Source organism: Poromitra crassiceps (assembly GCF_964638095.1).
Source record: "Poromitra crassiceps genome assembly, chromosome: 13".
Lineage (NCBI taxonomy): Eukaryota > Metazoa > Chordata > Actinopteri > Beryciformes > Melamphaidae > Poromitra > Poromitra crassiceps.
In genome coordinates this window covers 31,633,817-31,645,575 of record NC_139644.1, presented here as the reverse complement: position 1 = coordinate 31,645,575, position 11,759 = coordinate 31,633,817, and the positions used below count along the sequence as shown (strand labels likewise).

The following is an 11,759-nucleotide window of genomic DNA, read 5'->3' as shown; positions in this document are numbered from 1 at the left end:
TATATATATATTATGCATAAAAGGTATGTATGTGCAGTGCACTTCCTTTTCATCACAGTGCGCTGAGAGTTCAGTTACACAGGATATGAGATTACTTGCATTTCTCTCTTTAGCTGTTTTGGGAATCAACTTTGTGAGAGAAAAAACAAAAGGCACCTGCGTTTTAAAAGGGAAATGTGGTATTGATGCTCTAAAAATAACTTCAAATAACAATTGCGAGGGCAGGCCAGAGCTGGAAGGAGACAGCTGCCAACCCGAGAGATGATTACTGCTTATTCCAAAACTCTCAAACATGTTAACCACTGAAACATACTGTCGGATAGATGTGAGATATTTGCACTGGAGTCATTAAAGAAGGTAAAAGAGAATGTGTGGCCGTAAAACAAACAAAATGTTTAGAGCCATCACGTTGCTGGTGACTTCCACGTCTTGAGATGAAGTTGCATTGATTTAAAAGCTTAATGGCTAATTGCCTCTGCCTGCATATTTTCTAATCGTGTTCTAACAAATATTTGTTTTTGGAGTGCGCGGTTGGTTGGATTTTTTTTGCTGGCAGTTTAATATGAGTTCTTTATAACTGTGGTTATTTTACAATGTTGTAAAGCCTGTTCACCACACATGAAGCCGTTTTATAAGTTCTCTCACTGCAGCTTTTTTCTTCTTCTCAGATTTGCTAATGGGAGACTTATGATGGTGCATGAGCATGAACTCCATGGAAACCAATTTTCTAACAGGCATGGCTTATTCAGTCACTATACTCTAGGCGTCAGTTCTCACAGGCCTTTTCAAGATGGAACAGTCTGTAGGCTACCACACATTCTGCAGCCACTCACGACTCAGATAAACGCACACAGCGAATGACACTGCACAAATAGGCAGCGATGACAAACTATATATAGTGAAGGCGTGAAGGTCAAGTGGGGACAGTAGTGGCATCAGCTTGACACAGTGCTTCAACAAGCACTCCTATTATATACTTCATAGTGTAGGAATGGTAGTAATAAGCCAGGGCACTGTAACTTATGATCGATGTCTTCCTGGGCTTAGCTAATGAATTCTCTCTGTTGACCGTTGGGTTGCAGAGGCATGTGCTGCTCGGCCTTGATGAGGAATGCTCTCCTACTTTTAATGACTTGATTCTGATTTGATGGACCACAGTGCTGCAGGCCAACTGGCTTTATTATATAGGCGAGAGTTAGGAGGAAGCCACACTTGACTTCCCCTGCATCTGTGTTAAATCTGACCGGTTTGGCCCCTGACAGCACCGTTGGCTTCGGTAGCACTACAGCTTACACCTGTGTCAGCAGGGGGGCTTGTTTGAATGTGAGAAACCACTCCAGCAAGCTCTTACCTCCCTGCTTGTATAGCCTATTATTTGATTTCAATGTGATTTATAGGCTAATTAAACATTTACCAAAATGCTGCAACATCAAGGTGAACACTAAATGCAATTTCTTGGTGAAAGACAAGTGCATTGATGAAGGAAAGGTAGCCTATTTATTCCCTAACAGAATATCACTGTAATTCACATTGCGACTTGGAGCATATAATAGCCTTTCTGTGGTACTCTATAGTGCAATTAGTAACTTTTAATGTTTATGATATTCAATCTCCTATGATATGTATCACTGTAATATTCCTATAGGGACTTATAGTGTTGGTACTCAATGGTGAGTTTATTAGCCACCCTGGTGTTTTTCTCACTAGCTCCCATAGGCACTCAAAGGTTCGCTGAGATAGCCTATTTGTGTGGCATGCATACAATTCATTGCAGCATTAGTTAGGCCTATATAGCCTATAGTTTTTCATATTTTTTGTGGATGATAAAGGCAAACGTTCGTTGGCTATCATCGCCTCTTTTCGTCGGATAGCCTTTACACCCTGGCCTGAGCCCGCTAAACTGCTGAGTGACAGCTGTTATCTGGACAGCTCTGTGCTGCCTGGGAAGTGGGAGGGAGCACAGTCAGGCACACAATCACAGGCGTTCTAGAGGCGAAGTTGGAAGCGATGGGCAGGGAGCGCAGCGCTCACCGCTGCAGCTGCGAGTGGAGGGCAGTGCGGGTCGGGCACGGCCATGACGAGATGTAGCTGGTGACGGCGCGGTCGAGACGGGCATCGGAGTGATAATGAAAGCCTTCAGTAAGTGCTGGGAGGGATGAGAAACGTCTACTGTCTGGAACAGTGTGCTGCTTGTGCCTTACGATGGTGTCACCTCTGTGCGCTTTCCCCTCTACTATCCGGACAGGGGACACTGGCAGAAAAGTGACACACCGGCGTCGGAATTTACAATAGGCTAATATCGATCTCGAAATAGTTGTGCGAGGGAATCGGGGAGACTGTCATGGAGAAGCAGAGCAGAGTCAGAGAGGAAACGGCGAGGGAAGACAAGCGCAAAGAGAAGAAGCAGAAACCAGGGAAGATTTTCCGAAAGAAATCGCTGAAGTCGGTGGGGAGTTTCGTGAACAAAATCATCAAGACTTTGGGCACTTTCACCCACTTTGGAGACGCCGACGCGCGGGACGCGGAGGACGACGACGGCGGGTTTCGGGATGGCGCGCCTTGCACCCTCAGCGCCAACTCAGGAATCATCATCAAAGAGGATTTACAGGTGGACCAGACGGCGAAAAAGATCTCGACCACGGCTGCGTCTCGCTGCTCCGTGAGAGAGAAGCTCTTGTGGTACTACGGTGACAAAATGCCAGGTGTGCTGGGTTTGAAGAACCACGGGAACACCTGTTTCATGAACGCCGTGGTCCAGTGCCTGAGCAACACGGACCTGCTCGCAGAGTATCTGGGGCTGGAGCGGTACAAGTTGGACTTGGGTCACTGCACGGGAATAAACGGTCTGGTGAAAAGCGATGAGACGCAGCTCGCCATGGGAGAAGTCACTGCGCAGTTGGCATCACTTGTTAGGGCGCTGTGGACGCTGGAATACACCCCGCAGCTTTCTGTGGAGTTCAAGGTAGCCGTTTACACACTAGAGCCACAATTCTCTGGGTTATTGCCACCAGGTGACTTACATGTGGAGTAGTGGAACTATTTTACTTTAGGTTTCAGTTTCAGACTACAGCAGTTGTTCTCAAAGTGGGCTCCGGGGACCACAAGGGGTCCTTGAGGGGCTTCCAGGGGGTCCCCAACAAATTGACGATTTGTTAAATAATTCACCATTATTTCATTTAACACAATTAGATATGGTAGAGAATGACTTTTGGTCAGTTTCACATCTCTACCTGCAATACCTACAGATATTAAGATATGAGATTATGGGCTTAATAGAGAAACAAAATCTTATCAAATGGGGGTCCATGGCTCTAATGTGGACTAAATGTGGGTTCCTTGATGTGAAAAATGTTGAGAATCATGGGCTACAGTATTGTAAAATCACAGTCTACCCCAGACAGACCCAGTTTAGTTGGCAGCAGAGATTGTGGAGGTGGAGATGAGAGTGGGGTTGCCACCTGGAACAGGTGCATGTAATAAGCACCTGCGTGCGCGCCCTGCCCCGGTCACTCCTGATAACAACTGTAACTAGTCTAATAGTGGGAATCACACCCACAGCAGTGTAGGCTCGGTGAAGAAAAATACAGGTAGTTGGAAGGTAAATGCAGTGTTACAGGTTCAGTGATTACCTTTAACACCACTTACACCTGCATTATTAGTTGCATAGTAATAAAAACAGATTATGCCCATTGCCCATAGTCGTCATCCAAATGCTTAGGAAGCCTACTGTTAAACCCAACTGTAATGACATGTTATTAGACATTCCCATAAACATAGTGCATGGACCAGCCTAAATACAATGTTCCGGGCGAAGAAAGGTGTCACAGGGCTTGCATCATTTGCAATAATTGCCAATTCTATAGCGACCGTTCTCTTGCCATAGGCAATAAGAAGCATCCTCTGCCCTGTGAGTTCAGCGTGTGGGTAGCAGATGATAATGAGCTTGCTGGTGCAGCAGTGTCACAGGAGTGTGAGGGCACAGGGTTACCAGGTGTCTCTGTCTGAAGTGCTGCGCTGGCATTTCTCCACCCGCAGGCTCTGTGTTAGCGCACCGAAAACCCTGGTCACAAACAATAGGTTCACTGTGTGCACTTCAGACAACTTTGTCATGTAATGATGTACCTCACCTCTTGATTGCCCTCCAGGGCGACAGTATACCAGACCCACCTGCGTGACTGCTGTGGAATATACATGGTGGGGCTTGTGATTTCAGTGTTGGGGCTTGTGATTTCAGTGTTGGGGCTTGTGATTTCAGTGTTGGGGCTTGTGATTTCAGTGTTGGGGCTTGTGATGGGATGTAGTAACGCACAGAGCGCACTGTAGCGTAGCGAGTGGCTGCTAAACTCTACATTACAGATACATGTGCTCCTGTGGGATGTGTTGCTGTTGGAGTAGAAACTGTGTTGGCACAGGAAGGAGCTGATTGCCTGATCGCCAGAATAAAACGTTAGCATTGTACATTTCTGCAATCCACGGATACGTAGAATGTCAACGTTTCTGTACCCAAAATAGGTTGCATATTACGTTTGTAGACATAGGTCTACTATTGAAGCTGAAGCATGGTGGGTGGCCAGTAAGGGCGTTGTGGTCATAGTGGATGCAGTGTGTAAACACTTGCCTTTCACACCGGAGAGCCGCGTTCGATCCTCAGTGTTTCCAAAGTCTCTTTATTTGCTTTTAACGTTGGAAAGGCGGTGAGGTTTTCAAATTAACCGCTGTTTTGTTTCAAATTTACGTTGAGATTATACTGCCCTGACAAGAATGCTGACATTTTGTTCAAATATACGTAGAGACTGTACGTAGTACCCCTGGTTTGCAGACTTAAAATGCCAGCGTTTTATTCTGGCGACCGGGTTGCCACTTCAGGATTGTGTCCTCCCCTGTGGACCCGGGGCTGTATCAGGAGACCCTCAGGCTCTGTGGACCCGGAAGGGGGGGGGGGGGGGTTACTGTATCAGGAGTAGGGATGTAACGATAACCGGTTTTAATGATAACCGTGATAAAATTCCTTACGATAACCGTACCGTTTAAAATTTTCATTATCGTTAAAACCGTGGTACCGTGATTACCGTGGTACCGTGATTAGAGGGCGTTGAAAAACATGGTAAATACTGTCCATCATCAACCAAAGTTGGCAACCGTCTCCCAGATGCAAACGTGCAGCCTTGGAGAAATGATTTCAGTGAGTGTATCAATCCTTTTTGGGTCTGGGTTTTCAATATAAAACGTCGTAAAATGATTCCAGTGAGTCTCTGTACTTTTTGAACATTTTCCGCAATTTTTTACGAATAATACGTAAACCGATAATACGATAACCGTGATCATTTTGGTCACGATAATCGTGATGTGAAATTTTCATACCGATCTCTAATCAGGAGACCCTCAGGCTCTGTGGACCCGGAAGGGGGGGGTTACTGTATCAGGAGACCCTCAGGCTCTGTGTGACTGTATCAGGAGACCCTCAGGCTCTGTGGACCCGGAAGGGGGGGGGTTACTGTATCAGGAGCCCCTCAGGCTCTGTGTTACTGTATCAGGAGACCCTCAGGCTCTGCCACTCTGCCCACGCTTAAGACTGAACGAAGAAGAAAAAAATCACACTTTATCCTCCTGCAGCTCTTTGCTGTGGATTTCTATGAGCTATACAGTTCAAGGCAAGAAGAAGAGAATATGGAGCAGGGACGAAACAAATCCACAATGGAGTTATTCTGGGAAATGCTAATGACTCCATAAGGAAAGGGAATAGGTTTAGCTACAGGGCGTAGCGTGACCCCTATTGTATCAATTGAAAGGTAGGTACTACTCCACTAGGCTCTCCTCACACTCACGTGTAATGTACGTCAAGTAATAAGGGAGGGACAGTTTTAGCAGAGTGGAGTTAGTTAACTGTAGGTGCACATATTATTATAACGCAATGACAGTCATTTGTACATTGATAGTCAAGCAGGTTATGTATTTTCTCTCACTCTGACCTAGTGTTCTGTGTAAAGAATTCTACTTCCCCCCCCCCCTCTCAACCTGCATTCACAATGTGCCAGCTCCCCATTCCTCACAGTCAGCTCCCTCTCTTGTCCTGGGAGTCTGATATCAGATGTTTTCAGGACAACAATCGGAGAGAACAGTGTAGAAACATCTTGCCAAGATTTGGAGATAGACTCAAAGAAAGACACTGGACACGCCCCCTTGTATGTGAGGAGATGTTTCCTGTGTTGGAGCACAGCAACACAGGGCTGCGCCTCTTGGCTGCGGTTCCCTGTGACCGTAGGACGTCCCGAGTTCACGTCGCCTAGCCCTAGAGACCTTCCAAAGGTGCCTGTTGAGCAACACCACAGCTGCCTGGAGGGAGGTGTTATAAAAGAATCACATGACTCTGAGGCTTGTGTCTGCACATTTAGCACTCAAGTCACAGGAAGAGACAGCACAAAGCATTTATAAACCATTTATAAATGACATGCATTACCCATTATTTAAACAGATAAAATTAATTTATCGTTTATCTAAGTTGATTATCAGCCTTTCCAGGGCTGCAAATCAGGCATTTTGCCCTGAAGCCATTGAAAAGGCGCAGCTAGATGAAAAGGACTACCGTGCCTATCTTCATGCCAGATGAATTTAGAAAAGAAATGATAAAAGGTTGAGGTGTTAAAAGAGATCTTTATCCCAGGATGTAGACTGCACTGCACTCTTTGTTTTGAATGAATAAGCAGGTGCATATCTGGAGAAATGGAGACCTATTCTTGGTTGATAAAAAAAAAAAAAAGTTATTCTTGGTTGATAAAAAAAAAAATAGTTGCCAGGCAGGGTGAATGGATTTGCAGTGGGCTCTGTCTGTGTCCTCACAGGTCAGCTGGCTGCACAGTCCCAGACAGGAGAAAAACTACACAGAGAAGCACCTCCGGATGGCTGGCAAATTCCAGTAGCACCTGGTTTGCAGGACAAGAACTGGGGGGGGGGTGACGCGTGGTGGCCCCGCAGCCTTGTGATATTCTGCACTGTCCCACAGACGTGTCACTGACGTCCCAGCTGAAGGCCCTGCAGTTGTGTGCTTTTGATCTTGACCGTTGGTTCTGATGCATGTTCTGAGCCCCTCCCTCCTCTCTGACAGGACGGTGTGTTTGAGCCCCCCCCTCCCCCCCCCCTCTCCGACAGGACGGTGTGTTTGCACAGAGGGGCCTAGACAGGGACCCAGCCTGAAACTCAAACAGTTACTCAACAGCCAATTTGTTGGTATCCATAACATGAGAGGCCTAAAGAGAGGAGGAGGTCAGTGTTGGGTGGGGGGGGGGGGGGGTCAATATTTGCCGTGCCCACGCAGACTTCTAATGATTATCCTAGTTGCTGGTTTGAGGGAAGTGACATCACGGCTCAGCAGGGAAGCTGTTGTGTCATTGTCCTTGTGATCGATGTCCTGCTTTACAGTGACACTACAAGTGAGTGGCTCTTTTGATAAGCCCAAGCCACCTGAGTACTATGCACACATCAGTGGCGCCGGAATGAGTTTGCAATAAGGGGGACAATTTTTTTTTTTTTTTTTTTTTGACGGCCCCCGAAGGGCGGTGTTTTTTCGGCGCCCGTGAGGGTGGCGACGAAAAATTGACGTTTTTATGGACGTTTGGATGATTTTTAGCCATATTTAGATGAATATCTCATTTTTAATTAACATTAGGATTATACTGTAGTAATGTAATTATTCAGTATTTTTCCTTTTCTCACTCACTTGGTGACCTGCTCTCCCTTTAGGTCATTTTATAATTACACTACAACAGACAGCAACACAGGCAGAAACACTGAACTTATTATTATTATTATTATTATCACTTCGAAACACAGTGCAAAACTTGTCATCTCAACACAAAAATAAAATAACAATAACCGTATACGATTATAGCAGCAGCCAATGACAGTGAGTGCAGTACAGAGTCCAGGTCTGTCTGTCTCTCAGGTGTAATAATCCCACAATGATCACGGCTTTAACAAGTGTCACAGGCTGTGTAAACAGTGTAAAGTGGGCTCTCTGTAACTTGATCCCTGGGTCTGTCTGTCTCAGGTGTAATAATCCCACAACGATCACGGCTTTAACAAGCATCACAGGCTGTGTAAACAGTGTAAAGTGGGCTCTAAGCGTCAGGGGCAGTTGCCCCCTCAGATATTTTTTTTTTTTTTTTTTTTTTAGGGGGACCAAATTTTAAGGGGGACAAAATGTCCCCATGTCCCCCTTGTTCCGGCGCCAGTGGCACACATATTCGTTAGGGCTGTGAATCTTCACTGGCCTCATGGTTCGATTCGATTACGATTCATCTGTCAACGATTCGATTCGATTCGATTCCACGATGCATCACAATGCATCTCGATACAGCTCAAAGTATGGCAGCTCCAAGTATCAAATCCTCAATTTTCTATATTTCTACTGCACATGGCTACTTTTCATCAATTAATACAAGCAGTCAGATAAAAAGTCCCCTTTTTTTACTTAGAAAGCGCATTAAAATCTGAATGTCAACAGAAATTTAAACATAAACGATTCAACGATTCATCTGTCAACGATTCGATTCGATTCACACGGCCGCATCTCGATGCATCGATTAAACGATTCATTTTGACACCCCTAATATTCTTCTTAGCTTAGCTTTTGAACGGCTTGGTAATGTTTGAAAATGCCACTGCGACAGTGAAAAGCTCAAGCATGTCCATCTCCTCCTCCTACACGATTGCAATCTCTTCCATCTGTGTGGTCTATATAGAATAGCTACACAACACACAGCGCTCAATGAGATGAATAGCCCAAGTCTTTGGCGAATAGCCGTTATCTCACACAGAGCAATCAAAACACAGGACCTTTTCCACAACCTCAATTATATCACTGAGACAACTGCCACCTTCAAGAGGCTGGTGGTAATTACTGTTATGACTTTGCTGTAATGACGAGGTCTCATGGTTAATATCTTTATGAACAACAATCCTGCATGTTTCAAGAGAGTAGCCATTCACACTTATCTATTAGAAACAATGTAGTGCATTTTTTGCACAGTTGGTGATAATTATAATGCAATTCATACTGTAGAAATGCAGTGTGTGTGTGTGTGTGTGTGTGTGTGTGTGTGTGTGTGTGTGTGTGTGTGTGTGTGTGCCTGTGTGACACTTATTTCAGGTTTTCTTCCTGTAATAAGACACTGTGGCTCGCCACAGAAACAAAGGTCCAGTCACACAGGCTAAATATAGTAGCTCTGTATTTGTGACACTTTTATATTTGGAGACAAACTGATCACAGTCGATTGGATGTCACAGGCGCCACTGTGTGTTGACAACACGCCTTCAAAAAGTGGAAATCTTTTCTGGCTTCGTGTACTTTCACTTTCAAGGCAACATCAGAGGAGAAGCTTAGGGAACCGTATTGCGACGGCTCCACGACTCAACCGGACATTTTTCATGTGTCCACTCTTGTCTCTTCTCATCTTCATCTTATGTCATCGTCATCTTCAGCTCATCTTCTACTGGCTCCACACAGGAGCCAGTAGGTCCTCCACGTCACATGTGTTCTCTCATCACTGTGGTTGTTGCTGAACAGCCCTCTTTTGTTAACCTTTATTTATCAAGGGAATGTTGGCATGAGTAGACGTGCTCTTCTACCAGCACCGCCCCGCCTGCACACACTTCATATATACTTATACACTCTCTCACTCACACAAGGGCGCCCCCCAGTAGAGCACAGAGCACTGGAGGGATGACATGCCTTGCCCAAGAGCAGATGACAGCACGATATAGAACATCTAAATCACATTAGCCTTTTTTATTTAGACAATCAATAGTTTAATGTAGTCATACATTTTCATTTCAGTTGCACATAGTTATTAATTTAATACTAAATAATAGTCTTAGACACACACACACACACACACACACACACACAAAACATTCATTTAAGGACAGCCTATGGCCCACATTTCCAGCTCATCTCTCTCTCCCCCCCCCCTCTCTCGCTCTCTCACACACACTCTCCCTCTCTCTCTCTCTCTTCATGGTACACAGTGTACAGGGTAATTTTGATAGCAGATAGATTCGGTCCGATGTAGGCCGCCTTCCGAATGTACATCAAACCAGTTGTAGTCTCATGTACGAAAACCTGGTCATGCTTTTTGCCTTGCGTGTAACTTCTCCGATTCTCTGCCCATTAAGTGTGTCAACATGTGTACTCATCCGTGACCGTGAACGTACAAGATCGCTCCTCTTGGCCAAGATTGTTAAAAATACATTTATTCAAGACCACTTCCAGGACTCCCGGCTCGAGCTTTGATCTCGAGTGGCTCTTTTCGTCACCTTTGGCTGTTAACTTCCATTCTGCATCAACGTCTTCATTCACTTTTCCCAGATGTTCCCCCCAGCTGGCTTTGGGGATTTGAACTGGCAACCCTCCAAGTCACGGGCCGACTTCTCCACCGCTGCCCCTATACAACATCAAACATACAAACCGTTACATCTTGCTACTGTGTGTCGTCGCTATGTGTGTGAGGCACATTACATATTTGAATGGATTATGAAGCAATGATTACACTTTGCTGTTCCTCTCTGCTATAATCCCTCATCCCCCTGCCTCTGCTTCTCCAGGCTGCCAGCTGCGCTTCCTACAGTTCATTCCTGCCTAATTGAGTCGTGTGCCGTTCCCAGGCTTCACATGATGCTCTGCTCTGTGTGGGCTAATGTAGTCCTCAACTTGCTTCTTTTAGTGGAGTGTTATGACTTTTTTTTTTAGATGTCAAAGAATGGATTTTGTTCAGATTCAGAATTGTTTGTTTCTTGAGAGGAGAGGGGAATGACTTCTGTACACTAATAATACAGTAGGCATGTTGTTGTTTTTGAGTTTGAAACGCAGCACTTTCTATCTGAAAGCTGAACTGTGGGACGAGGGAAGCGTGAAGAGCGTTAGTGCAAATGTGCAATTCTGGAATTCCTCTGATCAGCGTTCTGTGGAGAAAGCCAGGGTAGAGCTGCCCGTTCACTCGCCTCGCGTGCACCAACAGACAAAGCCCATTGGTCGAAACCAGTAAATAAGCTGTGCTCGTTCCTGTGTGAGAGATCAATTGTGTAAAAAAAAAAAAAAAAAAAAAGAGTTTAGCAAAGGCAATATAATTTATCTATTCCAGCTATTGCCGCTTTAATTCTAACAAGCTGTCATGTTTTTACAGCAAATTAATCCATTGCTGTTTTTGTTTTTCGATCACGTAAAATGTGGGATTATCTGGATAGGCTCAAGTTATTCATGCGTTTCGGAAGGTTTTTCTCTGTGCATTGTGGGTACAGTTCTGTTCTCTGAATTAGCATAAATTTGGTCCCCAAATGCTCAGCAGTACTTAAGCCATTTTCCTTGCCCATTAAATACAGCCACTTGCTCAAACATAGATAAGGGTATATCACAATAATAGCCAATGTGTCGTGCCAAAAGTACAGCAGGTACATAAGTTACCGTTTCATCAAGTCTCCTTTTCCCCCTCTCCAGACTATAGTGTCCAAGTATGGATCCCAGTTCCGTGGTAATTCTCAACACGACGCCCTGGAGTTCCTCCTGTGGCTGCTGGACCGCGTCCACGAAGACGTCAACCTGTCCTCCTACAGCAACAACAACAACAAGACCAAAGCCCCTGGGAAGGTAAGTCTCCACCAGGCTGCTGGCCAGTGGATAAGCAGTCAACCTGATCATTGTCGCTTCCATCTTTTGAGCCCTGCAGGGGATAGAAACGTTTCAGCTGCAACCTACAGCTTCATGCGGA

At 45.3% G+C, this 11,759-nt stretch overlaps 1 protein-coding gene across 1 annotated transcript in view; it reads left to right on the top strand.

The window, feature by feature from the left end:
* Window positions 1-2,341: 2,341 nt before the first annotated feature.
* Window positions 2,342-11,759, top strand: part of usp43b (ubiquitin specific peptidase 43b) — a gene marked incomplete at both ends in the record, with an annotated part of 93,845 nt that continues 84,427 nt past the window's right edge. The window contains 2 exons of the mRNA XM_083648656.1: window positions 2,342-2,962; window positions 11,489-11,638. Coding sequence (XP_083504782.1) covers window positions 2,342-2,962; window positions 11,489-11,638 — 771 coding nt within the window. The remainder of the gene's footprint in view (window positions 2,963-11,488; window positions 11,639-11,759) is intronic.